Below are 25,765 nucleotides of genomic sequence, written 5' to 3' on the forward strand. Positions count from 1 at the left end.
GCAATAGACGTCGTCAAATCCGAGACTGTTTGGCGCAGTTAGGCGCAATTTTCGTCGATTGTATCAGGATGGCGCAGTAAATCCCAATTGGCGCATTTTGGCGCAGTTGGCACAGGAGTGGAATCACTGACATAAGAAAGATTGCTGAAGCAACACGCCAAGCTTATGAACTCTATACATGCAACATTTCACAACTATAAACTTGAAATTAGCAGATGCAAGTACCACATCACTAACATATAAAACTAATACACAAAGGCTGCTAGGAATTGCTACAGCTCTAGCATCTACGTATCCATATTTCAGTTGATTGCAGCTTTTTCATTTGCAGTGCCAGAAGTTTACTATAGCACAAGTGCTGTTAGCTGTCAGGCAGGACAACCACCAATCAATAAGAAGCAACAGCACCACATTAAATCTTTTTGTCCCTCTGCTGTAAGGGAGTTCGTGCAGTTAAATTCCGCCATTGTCTGTGCTGTGCACCACGAATGGAGAAAATGGCACAAATTTTCCTGTCAGTCAAAATATCTAGTCTTATCATCTTGAGACAAGTACTTGTTGAACCATGTTGGTACTTTCATTTCTGGCAATGTCAACATAGCTGAAACTACATTCTCAACCTTCACTTCTTTGCTGCTGTACCAAGTTCAGTGTACCCCCAAAAGTCCAACGATCTGCTTGCCTCGTGAACATCTGGCAAACAAATTTAAAGAGACACTAAAGAGAAAAACTAAATCAGTTTAAACTGATACAACACTATTTTTATAAATTGTGTGGAAATTAGTTGGTGATGATTATAAGAACTGAAAAGTTTTTTTTAAATTTCATGCCGTAGCCCCAGCGTACGTCTGTGACGACTCTGATCTAAAGTTCTTTTTTTGCCATTGTGGCTAAGTAAAACTTCTTGAACCTTGCTGAAATCAGTCATTGGCTCTATTAGAATTCAATGCAGTCACTGCCAAAATCCTTGACGTCACAGCGAGCTGGTACCAGAACTTCGAGGAGGCACCATGTTAGTTTTTTTTAAGCTTACCGAGTCTCTTCTCATACCCCTCCAACCACGTGCCCCCGCCGCTTTTGATAATATAGCGTAAACTTCTGATGTGCGCTGGTGTTCCCCACTTTGTCGCTCACACTAGTTCCAATTCCGTAATTCCGCCCCCGAGGTTTCCGTTTCCGGTAGTTCCACTTCCAGGATTTTCGGTTCTCGAATTTTCACTTGTTGAATGATCGCACCTCTACGCAGCAGTAGCAGATGGCAGTGACGTCCGATCCGCTCGAAATCGTAGGCTGGGACTAAGCAACTTCCTTTGATGACAAAAGATGAGAGGATGAGTGAGGGAGAAATGCAGAGGAGGAGGGTAGGTTGGCGGTACTTAACCCGGTTGGCAGAAAAGTGTAAGGAGGAGCTTTAGGTAAGAATGGCTTTTTTTTTATTTGTAGACAGGTAATTTACTAATACAGTTGAAGTTATTTTTCTCTTTTAGTGTTTCTTTAAAGTAGACAATATTTCTTCCTATTCCAACTGAAATGAGGCCACTAAGGCCAGGAATCAATTTTACAAGCCTATGCTAAGCAGAACAGTATAGTCACTAAGACACCACACAACGGGCGTTCAATTATAATAGGCTGAAAGGGTACACTTAAATTTGTCAAAAACATCCTTTCAGTCACTTGAGTCAACTCCTAACAGTGTTCTACACTTCTGTCAAAAGTGCCCACGAACCAAACTGCACTTCGATCCAATGACCCATTTGCTTTTGAGAAATAGCAGTCAAGGTAAGTTAAAGTGCAAACAAAAACGATACAAGCAATGGGTTACAAAGCTGGAACTGCATAATGTCTCATCTAACACTAATGTTCAGCTACTGTTTATGACGTCCCACCTGCACCAGGCTTCCCTGTAACATCCCACCAATATAATCGGCCAATAAGTGCCATACCCAAGAATTTCTCACCACCAAATTCTCAGCTGCCTTCGACTCGGTTTTCCTTTCCCTGGGCACCAATTTTGATAAACTGCTATCTATTCTGTTCACTACAAAGCTATCTGCTATATGCTGCACCATTCGTTACGCAATGCAGCAAATATACACTCCTACAAAAGCTCTGCCAGTGTGTAGACATCTGGCACACAGCAGAAGCTTTCCCTGGGCACCAATTTTGATAAACTGCTATCTATTCTGTTCACTACAAAGCTATCTGCTATATGCTGCACCATTCGTTACGCAATGCAGCAAATATACACTCCTACAAAAGCTCTGCCAGTGTGTAGACATCTGGCACACAGCAGAAGTGCACCTCTCCTTGCTTTTTTTTTTTAAAGTGAATCCTTTCTTTGTGAACCTCACCGGGTTTCGTGACCGTGGGATCTGTAGCGTGGCTGTTCCCTTGCCGAATAGGCCAGCCTATCACAGCGGAGCACATGCACCACTGGTTTCCTTGCAGCACCACCAGCAACGCTCAAGTGTTGATAGATGCGTACACCACTGTGGCCCTTCATTTCCCTCTCCCCCTCTCCTGTGGGCTGTGTACGCTTGCTTTCATGTTTATTTATTTATTTTTATCTTTTTGATTCTTGTCGCGGCTCAGGCGTGCAGTTGGCATGCCTGCCCATTGCAAAAAGGTTCAGCTGCATTGCATCATCATCATCACGGCTGAACAGCAATGAGGAAGTAAACACTTCTTGCGAATAAAATGGATTCGAATTGCATAATGTACGTATACGCATGCTGCCTCTGAAACCATGATGCGTACACGGCAACCGACATGCTCACTCGTAGTCAGCAACTCCGCTTAACAAAAGGCTCAGTATAATTTGTATCCAACTCGTTGGATCTGCTTTTTTTTTAATTCGAAGAGGCCAAACGTAAGTGCACTATCGTAGACAACTTTCTTGTCGAGAAGCCTGTTAACACCTGCTATCCCTCATGACAACAACCAAGAGAAAAGTTATACAAGATGGCAAGGGTTCACAGAAAATCAGGCATTGCAGAGAAGTTGACGAGGGAATAAGCAGGGCTTATATATGTGAAAATCACTTTTTGCCTCTATTTTTATGGTTTCTGGTGCATTTTGTTGCATCACATGACACACAGCCTATTAGACTTGAGGCATCTCTTGGTCATAAAGCTCTCTCATAAACTTAATGCCATTAACAGTGGTAGTCTTTATGTGTACCTATTCCAAAACACTTAAGTTTACAGCATAAACTATTTTAGTAATTTCAAACATTTTTAATAATAATTTAATCATAACACAAGCTGAAAATGATAATGTTAATTTGCAGAAAATAAGATTCATACTTAATGGAAAGCTTAAATTTTTTGTTTACACATGTAAGCAGCAGTCACAGATATCTTGCTACTAATATAAAACAAAAGCATCGCCGGGCGATGCCGTTGTGCTACTGTAAGCCCACCCACGCATTATAACTTTTTTGTTCCGATTGCGCCGTCGTGCAAACAGTGATCAACGCATGCATTAGGTCCACGTGGCTCTCGAAATGAACCACTAGCTCACGCTGTTAAACTCAATGGTCACAAGTAAGAGCGCGGAGCGTTCCAACGCATTTGAAGTGTTATCCTCACTAGCCACCTACACATGCTCTGGCACGGCCACGCTGGAACGCAAGCACTGTTCTCACGTTCCTGCGTGGCCATGGCTCGGGAAAACAATAGTAGTTTAAGCGTCGTCTGGTTTGTCTGCTTTTTTTGTACCATTTCTTTGAGAAGAAGTAGATTTTCCACGGCAGTGTCAGCCCATTTGTGTTTCCATCACTGTAATGACAGTTATCAACACAGAAGTAATGTGCAGTGTTCATTTTTGGCACTGGCAAAGCTGCAGCCAATGCAAACAAGACCTTCCATGTACAGCTTGAACCTGATCTTGCAGGGGAGCAGGGGAACTGCACACCTGCAGGAAACAGGATACTGCCACCAAAGGAGAAATGGGGCATTGGTGACAAGGAAAAATTTTACCTTACAGCGTGTGGTACAACAATGGCACTGCCACAAGGGGCGAATGAAAAAAATAGTCATGAATGTTGTTGGCATAGTCATGAATGTTGTTGCAGCTGACTGCAACACTGTGTGGGTTTACGTCATACCTTCGTAATATCACGCAAAAACTGCATAGTTGCACATTTGGTCACTGAAACTATTTTTGCTGTCCACCAGGGATGAAAATTTTGCATTTCTCAATGAAGAGGCATTTCTGTGATGAGCTTAAGCGGTGGATACACAACAGTGTGCACTGTGGGAAGTGGCTCTCTGTTAACATGCTAACATCGTAGCGACTGCTTCACACACTTTTGACGGTAGATGATCACAACTTGCCTTAATTTTATTCCATTGAGTTCAATTTGTCCCCTATTCAATAAATTGTTGCCGACTGTGCTTCTCCTGGTACTCACCATAACCAATTCCTTGTTTGACCTTAGCCTTGCTATACCTATGCGCATGCCATTTGTGTTTCTGACGCTCACTTTTTCTATCTTGTTTCAAAAATTTCTCCAATGCTTTTCAAGAAAAAAAAAGAATAAAAGCAGTCCTGAAAGTGTTTGAGCCAAATGAAATGCAAACAATTCAGTGAACCTTCTGACACGTGCCCACAAGGTAATGAGGCGAGCATAGACGATCATAGAATTGGCAGAACTGTGTAAGGCACAACAGCTGTGCGCTAGTTCAATGGTGCATGCATGCATATAAATCTGTTTCTTTTATGGGACCGCGAATCCAGACAGCACAAACAATCCAACATTCTTCATTGTTCACCTGACGTATCGACTGAAGAGGGTGCTCTAGAAACCGGTATCGCGTCAGCGCACACTTTCTTGTCGACAATGTGCAGCAAGCACTTTTCCTTCAGGATACTGTGCTGCTGCCTCTCGCATCCTTCTTGCATATTGAAAACCTGGCCGCATGACCGCAGGTTTACCCCCTTTGTCGACATTTGAGGCCCAGAACTCTTCATTGCATTCGTGCCAAAATCCTGCTTTTCTTATTGGCAGTGTACGACATCGAACATGGGCTGCAGCGGGCTAACGCACAAAAATGTATGTGTCCACTGGTAGCACTGCCCCCAAGCAGTGCTACCCCCGTACCCCCGTAGGCACCGCACACTCCCTATGCTCTATTTCAGTAGTTCCTTACAGTGATGTGGAAGCTGCAGGATTTCTTAGCTAATTGGAGGGACGGAAGACCTTCAAGATGTGTTGATCTGCACCAGGTCATCTACATGCCATCCTGTCAAGCCATGCTCACCAAATCAGGAGGTGCGTCAATGCAACAAATGTATTGATGCTCTATAACACAAGCGTTTACATGAATGCAACAGTGGGACATCTCATTAATTTTCCGAATATATACCTGTAGCCTCCTTAGTCAACAGCAGGTGCAAATGTCCCTCTAAGTATTTACACCTATGCCATATCCTCTGCTCAGCATCCAATTCAATTGATCAACACCCTGCAATATCTATCATTGTTTGCTATAATGATGCAGCACTAAGACACCCGAGACGTGTTGCCTGTCATCTAGGTGCACGAAAGCTCGCTTATGGTTAGCATTTTCCAGTTCTGAATGGCCATTGGTGCTTTTGGGAGCATATCCGCATGACTACAAGCATGAATGGCTTGCATGCACTGTGGTCTTTGTACATGCACAACAGAAGGTGAATATGTCTGTCCCATCTGCCTGACAGCTGGCAATTTTCACAGCTCGGTAGCAACCTTTGAACTTGAAAGTATGCATGCAAATGATGACTTTAATGCCAGGCAATGTTTCGCTTTTGTTTTGCATGTCACAAAAGCTCTAGGTGCATGCACACACGATGCATCTGGAGTATGTTAAATCGAAACTGTAGAACAAAACTATTTAGCATCACAGAAAAAAAATGCATGGTGTTCAATAAAACAAAGATAAGAAAAAAATGTTATATGGCATATGTTACTAAATTAGGATTCACAATATGGCTATTCAAATGTGTTAGCACTGAACAATGTTGGGAACGTTCAGTGTTAGCACTGAACATTCCAACTGTTGGGAAACTAACACAAATGTGTTAGTTTCCCAACAGTTGGAATGCTTCACAGAATTCACCAATGCTCGACTGTGTGAGAAATTTTTAAATGTTTCATAAGCATTCCTTATTTTTTCCGGACACGAGACATTTCTAGCTTTAATATCAACACCTCCTTTTGTGTAATTAAGCATTGTGCACGAGTCTGAAATACGTCCAAGTCCAGTCACATGTCAAAGAATTACAAAAGTCGGCCCGATGTAACCTAAACCTCACTTTCCCATTTTGTCATCGTTCTGGAAAGCAATGCACATGCATTCTGCATATTGTTTTTTAACACACCAATGCAGGGAAAAGATTCCTCATGCAAAAAGCACTGGCTTTCCTAATATTTCAGCCTTCCTAATGGCCAAGGCTTTAGGCCATTCAGATAATGACAGCAACAATTAAAGAAGCCCAAAACCAATTTTTATGATACCTTAATTTTATTTTGTTTCCAACAAAATCTTAGCATCTCACATTTACAACCCTGCAGTGGCTATGTAGAAAATGCCATAGAAATCACCATGCCTTTCTTTTTTAAGTTCATGCATTCCTATGCAAGAATCGGTGATAATCGGGTAAAATAATAGCCAAGTGGGATAGGAGAGAAGCTGACATGCGCAGCCCAAGCTGTAGGAAGTTAATTACATTTATCAATGCAATTCTCATGTGGTTATGCTTTCACACCTCTTGAATAACTTATAAAATGACATATACACAAATAAAAATATGGCACTTGTCCCCAAACAAAGATCACCTTACGCACCTTTCCTTTAAGGCTGTGTGCCTAATATTTCGAGGTAACAAACAGCATGCACATATCAGTGCGACATAACGTTCGTGACAGGAAAGTATTGCGCACAGAGCGCTAAATAAAGTGCACAAAAGATTGATGACAATTATTCCCCGAAGACATTATCAGCTGTAAACAGTTCATGGTATTTTGTACTTCAAAGGAAGACTGCAAAACACTGGGGACTCAAGATAGCAAGCACACAAGGGTACTTATGTGCCCCACCACGCAATGAAGGACATCAATGTTCTGCTGTTCCACTCTGAAAAAGGCCCCGTTGCTCTTTAAATGCCATCTTTATGTTGAATTGAGTTTGAAAAAAAAGTGTGAATGCATATAAAGTACAGTTGAACCTCAATATGATCATGGATATAACAAATTATCAGACATAATAAAGCACATCTAAAATGGTTCTTACCGATATAAGCGAGTAATGAATATATGCTAATAACGAAAGTATTTTGATGCCGGATGGAATTTTTTTTACATAAAGAGTTTCAATTGTATAATGAACATGAGTTGGAGGATGTCATGAAAACTTAAAATTACAACTTGACATTAAACTGCTACCATCGTGACGCTCTAACAATTAGGCCACAATCGCACTAATACAGTGGAATCTTGTTGATGCGATTCTGTGTAACACGTTTTTCAGGATAATTTTTTTTCCCGAACACTAGCACACAGGAGAATGTATTTTCATACGGTTGATATGATCGCGTTTTCACCTGAAATTGGATAATACGACCGCAAATTGATATTTCTGAAGCTCATAACTTTGTATTTAAGTGTTCTAGATTAAATTACATTCTGACGATCCACGAATGTGATAAGGGCCAGCCACACTAGCAGAAAAACGTGCGTTGGCTGTCGCAAAATGCCCACGCCACAAAAGCTGCCGCAAAGCAGGTTTTTTGTGCCGCAGGAGGGATCGGTCCTGGATCAACTTAAAGTGCGGCGCGGCGCGGCGGAAAATAAGCTGCGAGCAAAGGAGACCACCTAGAGCTGCCCCTTCACTGACGTACACGCAGGAAACTGGTGTCATGCGGACCCTCCCGACTGCTATTTTCGTACTCACATTTGGTGTCAGCCGAACAGCCTGTTTCATAGTATCGTCTGCTCGCGTCAGCGTCTGAGGCGACAGCTGTGGCGACCGGTGCCCAACTGCTGGCGATGCACTTGCAGCGTTAGACACTCTTCGGGGCTTCCTCACAAATGCTCATTTGAGTGAGGAAACGGTAGCTTCTTTTTTTTTAACTTCCAAAAGAACTTGTTTACGGACGTTAAAAAAAAAATTCAGCGAAAACTGAATAGCTATTTTAAAGTTGCTGAATAAAAGTGTGTTGGCTGCAGTTCGTGTGATGCTGAGTGATGCTGCTCTGTGTAACGTGTATGCTATGCGGGGCAGTACCACTCAATGCCACAGGAAGCTTTGCTAGCGAATTTGACACCAAGTAAGCCTGTTTTCACACATTTCGGAGCTCGCTTTGGATAGTACGATTTTTGGATGATTTTTCCGGTTCGCACGACGATCCTATCGAGATTCCACTGTACTATCATGCCAACGCCAACTAGCTCTAAAGCAGATGGGAAGGAGCTGTGCTTGCAACGTGGATGATGTGGTTTGGGTGAGGGGCTACGGTGTGACCTTGCACTGACATCGCAACAACTTGCACAGGTTTCAGCACTCTTTATGCATTTCAACAAAGATTTGCTGTATGAGTATTTCAATAGGTGCATTGAATTTGCCGCATTTTTTTTCTATCTGGCATTAGCCAATTCTGCCCCATGCCTGCCAATTTCCTAGTCACATCGCACCAACTAGTCCTCTACCGTCCTTGACTGCAATGCCCTTCCCTTGATAAACATTCAGTTATTATTCTCATCGACGTTACCCAATCTACACATTACATAATCTGCCCAATTGCTAATCTTAACTAATATCGGCAACTTTCATTACACAGTAAGTGGTTTGCAGCTTGGTTTCAACTCTGAATTTGTTTTTTCGTTCTACCGAATGCTGTTAGGGCAAGTTCAAGGTAATAGGGAGGTCAAATTTGCAGCTAAAGTATACAGTAGAACAGTCAAGTTTGCATGCAAATGCACAGTACAAGACTGATCTCAAGATATGGCCCCAAAAGTACACCTCCGCTCTGCCTTGAGTTAACTAAGGCTGAATGAAACTCTTTTCTTGCAGCAAACTGTTGAAAATAGACTTGCTGAGGCCATCATCCAAGCAATACAGTGAATCTTAACTGCTTTCTTTTCCTTTCTTATACCCATGAATTCTTCAGAATAAAGAAAAAATTTATCACGTACCTTCATAAGAAGATTTATCTGATCCAATAATACTGTACAAGTTTTCAAAGAACAATTTGGCAGACTCATGTCCCTTTTTATTCCAAGGCTCAATTTTGATTCTTTTCTCCAGATATTGTCAGCGACTCTTTCATCAAGGGAGTGATTTATTGGCAGATTGGCGGTGCCAGGGTACTCATGAAATTTTTGAGGGGTGGACATCTTGAAAAACAAGATGAAGGGGGGAGGGTTTCACATTAAAAATATGTTTCTTCCCCCTTTTTTTCCCTTTTCTTTCAATGCAACTTACGGTCGTTTTGAATAGTATATTCAACAATATTGTATTTTTGAGCCATTTACAGATCAACATTTAATTCTGTAACCACAGTTCTTAGTTTAGGCCCCTGTTGCTAACTTTACCTGGTTTTATTGCTACGGTCAAATAGCTATTTCTTAACGTCAGGTCCTTCACGTTCTTTAAGGACAAGGCAGCTCAGCGACTGTTTTTTCGGGTGGTTTAATAGGTGCATTTTGATAAGCTTCAGCACAGAGAATCCTCTTACAATACAAAGTAGCTTCGCTGCCGGAAACAAAATAATTAAAGAAAAAGAAATGCAAACGGGTTCCCTTATCTTGCACAAATCATTTCCCAGTCACTATTCTGAAGCAGCAAGGGCACTTAAAAAAGGAGGCCAGTCATGCATACCTTGAAGCGCACTATAATTGCCAAATGTTGTCAGGACAAATAAATGTGCAGCTCATGCACGATTGAAATCTGTGGCAGCCAACAGGAGAGCACCCTGCTCACTACATGATGGCAGTAACGAATCACAAGCAGGATTTTTATTTTTTTTGTTCACGTACATTTTTCACAAAGTAATTGCCCTCCAGCCATCTGAAGCTCTGATTTCACATCTTTACTACAGTGCCCAGAGAGCTGTGCTGCGTCAACAGAAAGCCCTGCAATTTGCGGTGGAACTGCCCATCTCGAAAAACGATTTTATACCAACAGCACACCTAGAAAAGTGCAATTTTCTCAACTTCAGCTGCTCCATCATCACAGTTTACAAGCCAATGATAAAAAAATGAGGCAGCTAACAAGGCTAAAATAAGACTCCTCATGACTTTTGCATATGAAAACAAGCATGGCTGTTTTTCAATGCATGTAAAATGTTACTTCATATTTGTGCATGAGGCGCGGCCAAAAAATTTGGACCCAAATTAAGGGCAGATAAATTTGCTCCTTACATGAGAATACGTAAGAAGTATCTTACTGGCATGTCTTTCAAAATTGAAAAAAAAGCCTATGGCATGAAAGCATGGGAAAATTTATATTGTGAGAAAATATGCAATCCAGACAAAGCATTTAAGTGTTCACTGTCCGCTCATAAACCAAGACATGAAAGAGGTTCTGCTGGACTTACCAACTAAGAATCTACAAATAGTAGCTTATTTTATGCCTATTGCACAAGAAAAGCCTCCCTCACCAGCAATCGCCATATATCTCTGCTTTGCCTCAGCTAGTCTTATCACTGCACCTAACCCACCATGACTGCATTTTCCCTTCCTTTGGTGCCAGTTGTTACTCTTTTAGTCCAGCAGTTACGTGCTCTGCAGATTACATGACGAGCCACAACACACCATCCCTTTAATCTCAACTAAAGTATCAGCAACACTTAATTGCTCTTTGACTCATATCTTTCTGTTTCTTAATGTTACACCCATTGCATTTCTTTCCATTGCTTGTCCAATGCCTCCTCTAACAACATGCCTAGAGTGTGAGCCACAAATGCTCTGCCATTTCCTCTTCTCATTTTGTGCTGGTGTGCTACAGTGGCCAGTGCCTCTCACAATGGCCGATTCTAAACAGCCGCCCCGATGCATGGCATGCCAGTGCCTTTAGCGCCTTTAAGTGCAGCTGATATGCAAATACATTGACGAAGAAATTGAGCTCCATTATGTATTTCTAGGTTGCATAAATCCTACTGAGTGGATCAACTCTGTGTATGCTGTAAAATCTTGCACATCTAATGTAAAAAATCTTCCAAGAATGCCACTTCATAGATCCGTGCTCACTTGACTGTCCTCATTGAAAGGAAGACACAACACATTACCACCTGGTACTGCAGTAGACAGTATGAATACAAAACATTCCAGCATTGCTCTTGATCAGTACCTTGAAAAAATGTTTCTTCCGTTCACTGGCAGGCACACTCATGAAGCTCTCCAAAGGAGGCATGACAGCACAAAGCTCTGAAAAGTAAAAGAGAATGGAACCGGGTCAGTGCTTGTATCAGTTGAGCCAAACAAAGAACTATGCAGAACACAAGTTAAAACAAAATAAAAAAGGAGGAAGAAGAAGCTCGAAAAAATATGCAGTGACAATCACCTTCATTTTCGCCATCTGTTGTGGAGCATACGGGCGCAGAGTCCCAGTTCTTGTACAGCATGCCCGCCTTGTGTGCCAGAAAACGGATGAACTTTGACCGTTTCACTGGATCCTGAAGCCTGAGTCAAGTACAACAAAATAAATCAATAACAGCTTGTCCCAACATAGATTATATTTTCATGTACTTCCGAGATGCAGCTGCTTATGCATATCTGTATCTAGGTTCATGTTATCAGATACCTTTGATACATAATGTACTGTAGGACAAGTTTCAAGATGCACTATTCACTTATAGCACCAGAACAGACTAACTACACAAGAAACAGTAACATGTTCCTTGGGCAGTTGTCTTTGTTCATTCCATGCTGCAAGTCAATGATGTATATCGCCTACAGAGCCAAATCCAGTGCCAACTGATCCATGTATTTTGCGGACATAGCAGCAAATATTCTTTCAGGTGCTGCAGGCCTGAATATTGGTACCACCTTTAAGTAAGCCCAGCAATTCAAGCACTTGGCCTTCTGTACGTGCATTCTGCACTGAGTTAACCCCTCAAAGCCCAAGCACCATGAAATATCAAGAAAAGTTGGAACAACTCGTTCACCTTTACTTTTGGCTGCGGAGAGTACATTCATACAAAAGCTATGTACAAGATAAATAATTATTACAGTAAGCATTTCATAAATGGTTACTATCCACAATTGAAACTTCACTCCAGCATAACAAAAAACGCTACTGTGGGATTTGTATGGTTTCCCGTGATTAAACAAGAATTTCGAAGTATCAAACTCTGCCCATGAAAAATAAGTACACTCTGGGTACAAAGCTATGCCAAATGCTCAATTTTTGCATGACATGAATCGCCATAGAAAATGCAAGACAAAAGACAAAGGGGACAAACAGATATGCACAATCCACTAAGGTTCATTGGAGGAAACAATTATATACAGAAACATAAAAAGGAACCAATACACATGTGAAAAACTGCAGCCATACAAGCAAGAACAAAAACATATTCGACAATAGAAATAAGGCAAAGTACTCTGGCTAGCCAGCCCTGCGCCACACTTTCTTGAGATTTATAAAGAGGTATAGGAGAGAAGGCGAAACAGGCACGATCAGTACACCTTCTGTTCCTTCCTGCCCCCCCCCCACCCTGATTTCGCTTTTCACACGTTTCCACATGTGCATTTCTGTTTTCTTTTTCCTGTGTATAAGTCTGCTACATTACAAACTTTAGTTGCAACGATGCACCCTTTCTCGCATTCAACCAGTGTTTCACTTACAGCGTAAGCTGTTATGGGCTCACTCCAATAGCCATTTCAGTTCGCGATGTTGTCCGCCGCTGATGCTGCCGCGTAGCCGCTATCGTCAAAAATGCAAAAAAAAGCACCCGGCCCCCACCGGGATCGAACCCAGGCCAGCTGCGCGAGCGTCGGATACTTTACCACTGAGCCACCCATGCGCTTGCTATCAGACTGCAGAAAAATGCCCTTAAACCTTTATTTACGAGTGTTGCCTGCAGGCAACATATCAGAAAAAAAATCTCACCCAGTTTCAGCATTAATTACGAAGTTCCTGGCTAAATATCATTCGGCCAACACCGAATGACGGGCAGCAAGCATCATATATTGGTTTAGAGCAGGAACACTGGATGAGGAAGAAGTTTGGCACGCGACTCACTGTCTTTTGAAAACGAGGTCAGAGGAGAAAAGCCGATGCAAGGAATCTAGCTGCAGTGGTGTCACACGTGATGTAAAGCAAATGAAATGCACACCAATAGTTCACGTATGATGAGAGCTGTCTGTACAAATTGAAAACAAAGACTTAGGTGCCTTGGGGCAGTTCCAATTTCCCGCCTGGGGTTTTTCCTCTATTACTGACAAAATTTGTACAAAATATTTTTTTCTTTTTGTTAATTATGCCTATTGATGTGTTTTGCACATCTAGATAGAAAATGATTATTTTTTCTGGCTATTTATATGTCTCGTCCTTAAAGGGTTAAACGTGCCCTATAGGAATGCATGCAAGCGCAGACGACCTGAGCCTCCGCCAGTATGGTGGCACTATCTAGTTAAGGCACCTGCAAACGCTGCGCATGCAGGTGCAGATGGCGAGATGCGATTCAGACGAGGTGCACAATCATCGCGATCCCGATGGTGAATTTGCGCCACGTATTCTGGGTACCTTCTGGTACACGTTATGGCATCACCTCGCAAAGTACGAACCACTGCTGAAGCGAATCGTAGAGCAACGTGCGCGGCTACAACCAGGCATCATCGAGCTCAGCAGACTGCTTTGCAGAGAACATTACAAGCCGCAGCTCGCCGTCGACCCCGGGCGGACAGTTCAGATCGTTCTCATCAAAATCGAAGACCCTGTTGTGCGTGGTGCCAAAATTGGAGCTATTCTTGTGCAGCTCAAACAGCTTACACTGTGACTGTGCTGCATGTGCCGCGCAGGCCTATGACTTTTTATGCACTAATTCACACCACACAAAGATGCAACTCATCATCATCATTTAATAACTCTTAAAGGCCTATTTAGGGGTAATAAATAAGGGGGGGGGGGCAAAAACAAATACAGAGCAGTCATGATATGAAAAGCTGTATGGACATTAAAAATTACATAAATAAAGCAATAGTAGTAAGACGTAGCACAGGTGTTAGCAAGGTGATTAGGTTTGATAATGGGCTGTTAGTAACTGCTTGAATTTTGAGCCATTGCGCTCAATAACAATTGATTGTGGCAGTTCTTTCTAGTGCTCTATTGTGATGGGCAGGAAAGATTTATGAAATGTGGTGGTAGTTTCATGAAGCCGTTGTACACTAAAGTTGTTGAAAAGATGGGAAGTGCGGTGAAGAGGGAGAACTCTATTACGCAGCTGGGGAAAATAGTAGTAGAGTGTGAAAAAGACAGTTGTGCAATTGTGCGGCGAGTTGACGAGGACTGGAGGTTCAGAGAAGATTTAATCCTACTGATACTTGTGTGCCAATCATATTGTGAAGCCATAAATCGCGCAGCCTGATTCTGTACAGATTCTAATGCGTTAATCAAGCAAGTCTGATGAGGGCTCCAAATTGGTGACGCATATTCGAGTTTAGTGCGGATGAATGTTTCATAGGCAAGTTTTCGAATAGAAGTGGGTGACATTGATAGGAACCTTTTTATTAAGCCGAGCGATCTTGAACAATCAGCTGTTAGTTGTGAGATGTGCTCGGACCAGGTGAGTTTGTTCGATATTGTGACCCCTAGATAGCAGTATGTATATGTGGATGAGACGCCCACTCAATACTGCAACTCGCCCACTTTCGATACTACAAAATTGTTTCTCCTAGCCCTGGTAGGAATGCACCAAACAGTCGGCAAACAGCAAGAGCAGACACGGTGATAGCCAGAGATGGAAGCTCACAGTGGATCCTTGGAATCACGTTGTTTGATGGCCTGCAGATCAGCGCGACTGATCCCCTGAAGGGCAAAGCCTACACTCTCGATGCCCTGCTCCTCCTTGAGGGCAGTCAGCAACTCCTGGCCATAGTTGAGCAGCGGCTGCTTCAACAGCTGAGGCTCCATCCTGGCCTCAGAGTCGTCGCCACAGGTATTCTGCTGCTGGAGAGGAAGATAAATCCGGGACCCAGTCTGAAAACCTGACCTTCCACCATTACCACCTTTCAGAGAGCTACATCCAACGTTTTTCCTTGTCCTCAAAATTAAGTGATGTTGCATGCAAAAACACTATTTGTGCATTTGTGCCAAGAAAAAGAGCACTGTCCCTTTCGTATCAGTGACACACTCAATATATTCTATGTGCGACATGAAAATAGCTATCTTCGAATGCCTGAGCCTTTTGCATTGTAATAATTGTGAAGTGCTGCGTAATGGGCAGGAAATATAAATGCAAACCTATGAACATTAAAAATCGAAAACTTGCAGACATGACACGAGGGAGGTGTGGGAGTAACAGACTTTTCAAAGCTTGTCCTCAGAATGCGCTTTTTCAGAGGTACATAGACACTTTATAAAATAGGTTTTACCTTTACACGCAGCACATAAGCAGCAACAAACAACGCACGGCAAATATTTACGACCAATAAATTAGCTTCAGAATCAGTGACTTTTTAAGCAACTTTGGTGTTGCTGATTTTACCTGCTTCAGCAACTTGTCTGCATTAATTTGCTTGGAGCAAGTATCACTCCGGAGTTATTTCACCATCATAAGACTTCCCTAATGAGCAAAAGCTTTTCACAAACAGAATTTACATTACGTAAAACTTAATGCAACATTCATAAAATTCTAGCCCAAATTTGTAAACTTTTAAGACAATTTCAGTAGATATCCAATTTAATCTTTTAGGCACTGGAACTTTGAAATTTGATGCTGTCTGCATGTCACCCCTTGCTACGAGTTAACTTCAATAGTCATGTCAGGTTTCAACAAGCTTCTTCTGAGCACTGAAAGCAAAATGTAAGCAAAGAAAACAGTGTTATGCTTTATTGAAACCAAGGTGAGTGCAGTGATGCTTCTACTAAGAGCAATTTTTACTTTGAAAAAATATAGTTGCAGGTCAAAGTCAGTGTCAGAGAGAGTTCATATTCTGAAGGGAGAATGCAGCAACATGGTGAAACGCAACCAAGACTTTGAAATGTGTGCCTAATAGGAGCGTTTCTCAAGCAGAGTTCATTTCCATTTATCAGAATTGATGCCTCTGAAAAGGAAAGACTTATTTAGTCACACTGCCTACTTTCAATTAAAAAAAATGGTACCATAACATTCAAATAACGTAACTTTTACATCCATGCAACAACACAGAAGGAAGAAAAGAATATGACAAAAAAAGTATTGATTCCACGAAACAGTCCTGCAGGGCTTAACGCTTAGCATAGCTTTTGTACTTTAGAAAAAACAACGAAAAAAAGAAACAGATAATGACAAGATAAACATAGCAATGTAAGCAGGATACCACAATGCAATTTTCCAAAAGAACACTAAGTAGTTAACACATCAAGCCAGTATGCTAAATATTGTCAATTTGGAAATAAACTGAGGCTGATGCCCCTACAGTGGTACAAGCAACAGTGGGAGCTCCATAGCCCACATTTTGCGCACCACCCTGGCACAATGGACAATACTATCCATCCATGTCAGCACCTGGCTGCGACAGCAGTTTTTTACCCACAAAAAAAGTGTCACAAAATAGCGAATGAGGCCGAGTGTTCTACGTAGAAACAGGAGCCAAAAGAAAAAAAAATCCCACCTCAGAGACATGTGGAAACTCCAAATCTAGGCCCCCCAACATCACAAGCCTGTCTGATCTGCACCACGAATGCAGAAGGTTCAGCACTACTCAGAACGGCACCCTCTTGAAGAGCAGTGAACTGCTCCTGACTAGCGCACAAGTGGCACTGCTGATGACTCCAAGAGATGAGCCAAGCATCTATTAAGCGGAGCCCAAATATGTTAAGAAACTTCACAAGGTTTCCAGAAATTAAAGGCCTACTAGCCTGCTACTGCGCTGCAGCTTTTCTGTCTTCGTGCGCTCTTTAAGTATAAAGGTCGAACAACGCCAGCTTTGCCTGATGTTCTCTGCACAAAAGCCACTTGCACATTGACACAATGCCTCAGCCATCAACACCGACTTCATTATGTCTCACACAAATGCATTGACGTGGCACGTCTACAGCAGTTACATGCACCCGTACCAACAATTTGTCTCGGTTTCCTTTTCATAGCCAGGAAATATACAGAAGAATTTTAAAGTGGGTACATCTGCCGCAAAATCATCTCAAATGTCTTTTTTACGATCAAATAGCTTCGAGGAAAATTAAGCTACGCCTACCACTATAAACCATGTTTGGATGCCGCAACATTCAAAATGGTGGGAAGAAAAGCAGGTACTCTCTCAAGATATACGGGCAAAGACTGCAGAAGGCAATTTTCCAAATGCAAAAAAAAAGGCTCATTGAAATCTAAACGCTAATGCAGAAAGATTGAGTCCAAAAGCAGCTGTGGGCACACATAACATCATGCAAGAAGAAATGCCTGCGAACTGTGCCTCAGGTGAACAGCATACCTGATATTTATATAAAGATGCTACTTTACAGGAACACCACTTCATTCTGCTTGTAGATCCCACCATTCTGCATTGCTGAGTTGACCTTGCTAAAATGTTCAGATACACACTGGTTTTGTAGATCCAGCATTTCACTTAGTGAAAGTTCTCTAACCGACAACCATGTTATAAAGCTCTCCTACTTGACATTTACTCCCATCTATATAGAATAATTCTCAGCCCTTCTAGACTACAGTGATTGCATTTACAAAAGCATACTGCAGTTAGCATAGGATAAATTTTGGCAATAGCAAAGCTTAACGAATGCTTAGCTGGAATTATTCATGATATGTTAATTACACTAACAGAATACCTAACACAGCTGTGTGATCATGAACCTCTATGAATTTCCTGCCATGCCACACATTCACTTTTTTGCCAGTGACCATTTTTTACCAGATTATACATGTACTATAAATAGTGGGCAGACTCGAACTGCAAGTTTGGAATCGATGACCGATGCGCTGCTATCAATGCAATTCAAGTGTTGCTTGACGCTGTAGGCACAAGTCCGCACAATGTAGAGTTAGCTTCTTAATCCCTTACTGCATCAATATTTCTTGGAGCTCCATTAAAGTTGCAAAATTTGATACACTCTTCATAGCTTCTATATTTAGGCCGGATCATTAATAAACCTTAGTTCTATGCAAACGTTCGCTGTGCAATGTCTTTAGGAACTTGATGCAAGCCAAAAGAAAACATTCCTCTTCCTCCGAGCTGTTTGTATCTACTGCTGTTAGCTCTTTGGAACATGGTAGGCACCATGCTATCTTCATTGCAAGAGCTGTCGAAAATTTCATTTTCTGGCCTGTTCATCACCAATAACGGTGTTAAGAAATCGTATAGATCAAAGGGAAATATTTTGCCACCAAATTCATTCTTTTGTGAGGAAACAAGTCTCTGCTCTCCTCCACAAAACAACCCACAACAGCATGCTGTATCACATTACACAGTAATCATTGTTTGCCTCACACTACCACTAGAATGGCATTTTTCATTAAAACCTAACAGTAGTCTAACAAACTGTAACTTGTACTTTGTGTGCCAATTCAGAGTAAAAATTTTGAAAATAACCTGTTTATTTACAAACTGTGTATGTTGTGTGATGAATTGCCATCATGCATTTCATTAAAAAAATTTTTTCAGTGCTAGAGCCACTATATTTCAATGTTTGAGAGGCTACATTCCAGATAAACATGTACGGTGTTTTCTTTTTGATTCATTTATCCCCGAAGCTATATGTATCATATATGATACACCATGCAGAAAGGGGTTAACTCGCACTTCTGGCAGTGTTTTTGGTTCTTGACCGTCACTACAATGTGACCACACTCAAAGCCACTGCCAAAGCTTTGATACACTGCCCAATACTTTTTAGCGACATATTAAATTCCCAGCTTACACTTGGGAACAGCCCAGCCATGCAAGATCCCACACTAGCTTTTGCTGAATGGCCATAAGTGTTAGTCGAAATGAGTAAAAAATGTTGAGTGAGAGTGAGGCAGATTAAATGATGACAATTCAGAATTTTATGTTGCTGAGGTATAGTACAAACACATGCTTACGTTCATGATCATGCATGTATGCATGCTTGTGTAATATTTTTGCAGGACTTTGTAATGATGGGCCAAAATCGTTCACAGCACTTGAAAAACAGCGACCAAGATGAATCCAGCTGTCTTATTCTGAACTGCAACGCCAGATAGGTAAATGCCCAGCTATGAAGAACATGAATCACTCACACTGAGTGTGCCACTGGTACACTGATCACACTAAGCTGAATATCTATACGCAAAGAATAACAAAATAGCCGTCATCTCGCCTGAAATGGACTGAGAGCCTACACAGCTATTTGTCCAAAAAACTTTCAGAATTACATGCTTCACAAATAGAGTTCACTGTTTTGAGTTTAAACCTGGGAAAATGAAATTAAAAAGTACACTTAATTCCATTTCTGGAATTTAGTTTTAACTGAAAAGCCTCTCTGAAAACAAATTTACCAGACAGCCAGGCCAGTATTGGGGCTGCAACTACGAGCCAACATGACCTGTGATGCAATGAGAGTGTGATATGGAGCAGCTTTCAATATATGGTTCTCCTTGCAACCTTTCAGTGCCCCTGACATACATGTACATTCTCCACTCACTCCCCTCAGATACCAAGAGTGCATTTTTCATTAACCATGTCATTTTCCCCCTTCTGCATAACCAAAATTAAACCGTTGTGCAGATTATAACATAAGAGAAAATACCCAACGCTGGGCATGCATCATCTCCAGAAAAACTCGGCACGGAAAGCGTTTAAGTTCAGTTCGGTTATTTGCTCAACTGGAAAAGCCTTGTGTCATCAGCCTAGTTATTTTTCTGTATTATTCATTACAGCTCCATACTCTAATGTTACGAATAGTCTCATTTTACATGCATTCAAATATTAAATGCCCTCTTATTTCCTGCATAGCTACATGATGTGGCACTGAGCCCTTGCTATACCAGTTCTCAAGAACTTATTCTGTGTATTGGATATAAGTACAATGTTGAAGAGCAGAGACTGCAGTTACACAGAATTTTCAGTGCCAACAAAATTAGTGAATCAGATATTCACTCAACAAAAGCTGGTAACCTCCACATTCACACAGACACACACAAACACATGCATGCACACACTAAGCCAAATTTTGGAAAATTAAAATCACTAGCACTCAAGCCTGCATTCAACCCTATTCCTATAGCTCCAAATGCAATGATTTAGAGGAAGTATTAGCTCTTATTAAAGCAACTAATCTGGTGTCAAGGATATTTAAGAAATAAGCTCGGTAAATACCATCGCGGCCGCTGATGGTATTTTAACCAAGGTGAAATCAAGCTTCCTGCATTGATGAACTAAGCAACCTCGCCTATGAAACTTCAAAACAGCTCTCTTCTTCTTTCTGGGGTTTTACGTGCCAAAACCAGTTCTGATTATGAGGCACACTGTAGTGGAGGGCTCCGGATTAATTTTGACCACCTGGGGTTCTTTAACGTGCACTACAAAAAACAGCTCTCTAGGCGAAAGTTTCATATTTTGTGTACTAAGCTTTCATTTCTGCAGTTTGAGATCAGCGTCCTTTGGAAAAGTGAGGCTGATAAGGTATGCAAGCATTGAGCCTACAGCATCTATTGCATCTTTCATAACTGTTGGCAAATATGAAAACAGCTCTCTGGGTGCAAGTTTCATATTTGCCAACAGTTATGAAAGATGCAATAGATGCTGTAGGCTCAATGCTTGCATACCTTATCAGCCTCACTTTTCCAAAGGATGCTGATCTCAAACTGCAGAAATGAAAGCTTAGTACACAATACATGTAAAACGCATCAAAAAGTGGATGCGAACAAGCTCCTAAAACAGATGCTCCAAAAATGGCCTGAATCTACCATCTGTTAGTTCCGACATAAATATGAGAGCATTGCCAACTAATTTTCGCATAAAACCCTGCAGACTAATTGGATAAGCATGTGCCTACAGCCAAAGACCTTGCCTAACAGGAACCATACAAAAAGACACTGTGCATTACAGTCTTCATTGAATCATGATTGTTGAAATGAACTTGCTAATCTGAGGACGTCTGAGGAACCAGAGCTGGCCAGGAGGAGCTACAGCAGTTTGAGTGTTCAACTGAGCTATGCCGACAAAGTCCTGTAGACAGGCCACAAAAATGGCACAGCATTTTGAACAATAAATATGTGCAGCTGTATTAACATTTGATTCAGCTCTGTGCGCCTGTTCTAGCATGCTGGTACTTAGATCAAGAGCTGGACATACGTGCCTAAAGATGAGCAATGTTTTTGCTGATGAGATATTGCAGCTTGTGCAACTAAAAAGTGTATCCTTTGTTAGCTAGGCTATGTCATGGCACTGCTGTTGGCATGGAAGTTTCAGTCTTGGTTGCCCATAATAACTTATGAAGTGCAATTATTTCACTCTAATTCAGATTTTTTTTAACGAGCTGTCAGAGGGAATTATTCTTGGTTGTGAATTATCTTTCATTTTAACTTCAGTGTTTCCTGTTTTCCAATTAAAGAAAGATTACCATATAGGGCATTAGCAAAAACTAACATTTAATTCAGAGACAACATGCAAGGGTCATGCAAGTCGTTCATCGGCACGAGCCTCAGGCTGGTATGGAAATGCAGAATGAAGGCACCCTAATGGGCAACAGTACACAGAAGGCAGCCCGATTCGGAACCTAATGCAAGCCAACGTACTACTCACAACTAGACAAACCTAAAATGGGAGAGCACAAACATCTGTACACACTAGCAAAATAGGGGGTCAGGTGTTAGCCTGGTGAACAAGTATCACTTCACTGCCAAAGTCTGCATCCAGACGATGCAAGCACCAGGTGTTGGAATGAAGTATGTCATACCGCCGAAACACCTTTGACTGGAGATAAAACAGCCAGACTCTTAGATCAAAATACTACGATTTTTTGCAATTCCCTTGTATTTTTCTGTTCTCTGCCTGTTATTGCAAGGGGACCACACTAGAATAGAATGAAGGTGTCATTTATTGCAACTACTCAAGGCCGTCACTGGCTTTCTCTTCTTTTGACTTATGCACACTACGTTCAGTTTATACACAGCAAGGGAGAAAAGAAAGCAAGCATCCACAAAAAACACGCACCTGACAAGTTTGTAGTCTGATGCCTTGTTTCTCAGACCCTGTTTTGAAGAAACAAGAACATCACACATGAAAATTATGTTTCGTCTTTCCGTATCAGCTGCCTGTCAAGAGGCAAATATTTATTACTGATATCAAGCGTTCTTGAATGTACGAAGTTTGACATGGTGATTGCATTCTCTTTTTGCCCACACATTGATTCTTCTGTGCTGCAAGTGAAAAAGGAAGCACAACCGTAATTGTAGCTCAAGAAAAGCTCAGCACAAGAACAGCCTAGCGCTGCTGTCAAACTGCTTCTCACAAGGACTCAAGCAAGCGTTTCACCACAAAGTTAAAGATGCCTGTTGTGGAGCATTGAGCCATAAATTTAAACACTGCTTCCTAGGAGAAACTGTCAAAATTTTTTTTCTGATTTAGCAGGGCTCTGCCCCCTCGACAGTTAAATGTAAGAATATATATCCCAACTTTTTTTTTTTGGGGGGGGAGGGAAGATTTCAGCAAAATGAAGAATCTTTATTTAAGAGCAATGTCGCAAAGGTACTATGCAGCAACCAAACCTACAGCTTGAGCAATCCAGTAATTTTGCATGACAGCAGCACACAATGGCAGTAGTGAATACGGCACAAGGTATGTTTTTTTTCTATTCCAATAAAAAGTTTCTTTACCGCCTATGTAGCAGCTCATCACTATTGACCACAACTTTTAAGTGAATACTACTCAATGTGGAATCGCTAAGCACTATTCACAACAGCAAACCGAAAGCTACTCTAATGCCTGTAGCTCATCCCAGATTTGATTTTATTTAAAATAAGGCATTTACATGGCTATGCCAGTTCACAGAGCAGCAGCACATGCCTTGCACCACCTTAATTCTGCTGGGTCATAAATCATTATAGCAATTTTCAACTACTCGAAAGTAGCAGACAAGGCCCAAAGCAGATCCATAAACATTTCACAAGAAGCAGAAGTGTTCACACCAATAAAATAGTCACTAAAAAGTGTTTCATAAAATTTTAATACAACCAAACAATCAGCCTGGCTTATCCAACCACTGCATTCTGATGACCGTATACAAGCTTTCTTTATTGTGTAGATACTGTAAACAACCAAATTCTCACAATTTTAATAAACTTTCTGTAGTCCTCAGAAACTGATCCCATGAACACCAACCATTTTATTTGGCACAGCACGTCTTTTCATTTGGCAAGATTCCGTGCCCACAAAATGCTGTATTTGTTCCTAACAAGCAGTAAATTGAAGATGTTAAGCTCAATGTTACTCGCCCCAAAGAAGCATGTTAATGAATTCAAAACAACTCAAAACAGATACCAAATTAGTGGCATAGCATTGTTAATCCTGTCCAAACAAACCAATACCTAAACAATATTGAAGTTACCAGGAAAAGCAACCTATCAACTATTATTAGCTGGTTTAAGTTTAGCACCCACATTGTTACAATATTTGTTAACAATCAATTACATATTTTACAGATTTAGGCTTGTGGTTCAGTGCTACGTGCAATCGTTGCTGCCATTTTTGTCAAGTAGTGTATCTAGCCTACAACATTTCCAGAAACTGTGCTAAGCAATGCAGCATGCAAGTCAGCTGGAATCTGCATAAATGAAACGTTCTGGGCAAAAGCGGTAATACATATTTGTCTGCTATGCTAGTTGTATGTTTATATATCGCTTGAGAATGCCACCCATATACCGAAAGTTTAGCTCTGAACTGCTTTTAGACTAGCTTCTTGGTCAGCAATGAGGTTGAACAAGGGCTGATCTCGGGCTGTTTCAACTTGCATCGTGTTAACAGTACTGTGGACTTTTAGGACAGTCATGCACTTACAATAATGCGGCTTCACCTAAATGACACTTTGGGTTAAAACAATATTGGTCCATTCGATGTGATGTCACTTTGTGCAGAGTCCAGTGCTAAAACCCCATCATCATGAACCTTATGTTTGCAACACGAAAGCAAGGTTGGCACTACTCAAAATAAATGGTGCATTTAGAAGCTTTGTGTTGTTAGCAAAGTCACAAATTAGACTGAACACAGTTCGAGGCACTACTGTGCCCTTATGGTTAAAGACACGATCAGGAGAAAACACCAGTTTAAACACTATACCAAAAACAGAGGCATCAACATACCTGGGATCTATTTTCCACTTAAAAGACCAATAAAGCTCATCATGCACCACACAGCGTGGTGTGCCTACCACCACTCGTTCAGTCACGTAACACCTAAGCGCTCATTAAGCGGCGACTCCATTTTTCTTTGGCTTTGGCAGTCAAACAAGGGACACCCACTTGCACAGTATTTGCCTACAATCATATTCGAAATATCGCTGAATCTGAAACAGGTCAAAATAACATTGCAGCAAACGAAGCATTCTCCCAAAACAGCGCAGCTCTGGTCTGAAGAAAATAGAAGCAGTAAGAATACATGCACACAGTCGCAAGTTGTCGAATGTACAACAGCCAATCAAACATGGTAAAGGCCGTTTCACATGGTGCGATTTACATCGCACCAGAAGTGCGATTTCTATTGCATGTGATGAAAATCGCAGTCGCAGGGCCAATTCTGAGATGTTCGGCTGCGACAACCGGTTGGTCGCAGCATCGCAACAATCGCTGCAATTTTCCGTCGAAATTGCGCCAAGAGCTATTTTGCGGTCTGTTTTGGAAAATGGCGGCGGTCGCTCAACGCAACGAATATAGATACTTTGTTGTCTATAAATATTGGCTCAACAAGCCTCAAACAGTGCAACTAATTGAGTGGAGCCTTGGATTATGCAATTGGTACGTAACATCAGCACCGACACACGAAGAGTGCAGATAAAAACTCGTAGGTCAGATTCGGTTCTGCAATTTCTTTGCGTTTGTTGACACGCTACGTTGCTAATCACGCGATGCTTTTTTTTAGGTTGGCTTCAGGTGCTCACAGTACGTACTTTTACGATTTTTCGTTATTCACACGCGCCACGAAATACTACGAGGTGTCCCTCATGGGAAGGCATGGCCTTTGGATGTCATCCCAATTTCCTGGTTCTAGAGACAACTCGCGATATACGAAAATGCCAGTTTTAGTACGGTATGGTTTTATGGACAGAACAATTTAAAGAATATGCAACTACGGACAAATGCTACAGTCAATAGGTCACACTATACGAGCGACCATTTAGTTGCAGTCCGTTGGTTGGGCTTTCAAGCGCATTTTCCCCAATTAATTCTCATTTCAAGGTTCTGTTACGCTGCGAGATGCGACTGCTTATCAAGCTCGCAAAGCGAACGTGCAAACTATATATCGTAATTAATGTTCTACAATAGCATATTTAATGCTTTGACTGGGAATAAACACTATTGTCAATTTCTTTTCGAAGCAATATTTACATAGTTGTTTTCTCATTTTTCTGATGTATCAATTTTCTCCTGCACAAAAACCAATAAAGCTTCAGTG

General features: G+C 41.4%; 1 protein-coding gene across 1 annotated transcript in view; it reads right to left on the bottom strand.

Annotated features, from left to right (window-relative positions):
* Positions 1-17,105, bottom strand: part of LOC119437464 (serine/arginine repetitive matrix protein 2-like) — a 118,951-nt gene extending 101,846 nt beyond the window's left edge. Inside the window, exons 1-4 of the mRNA XM_049660583.1 lie at positions 16,799-17,105; positions 14,956-15,152; positions 11,544-11,662; positions 11,331-11,407 (exon numbers count right to left, since the gene is read on the bottom strand). Of these exons, the coding sequence (XP_049516540.1) occupies positions 11,331-11,407; positions 11,544-11,662; positions 14,956-15,152; positions 16,799-16,840 (435 nt within the window). The 5' untranslated portion in view covers positions 16,841-17,105. The remainder of the gene's footprint in view (positions 1-11,330; positions 11,408-11,543; positions 11,663-14,955; positions 15,153-16,798) is intronic.
* Positions 17,106-25,765: the final 8,660 nt, after the last annotated feature.

The sequence above is a fragment of the Dermacentor silvarum genome, chromosome 1 (genome assembly GCF_013339745.2).
Source record: "Dermacentor silvarum isolate Dsil-2018 chromosome 1, BIME_Dsil_1.4, whole genome shotgun sequence".
NCBI lineage: Eukaryota > Metazoa > Arthropoda > Arachnida > Ixodida > Ixodidae > Dermacentor > Dermacentor silvarum.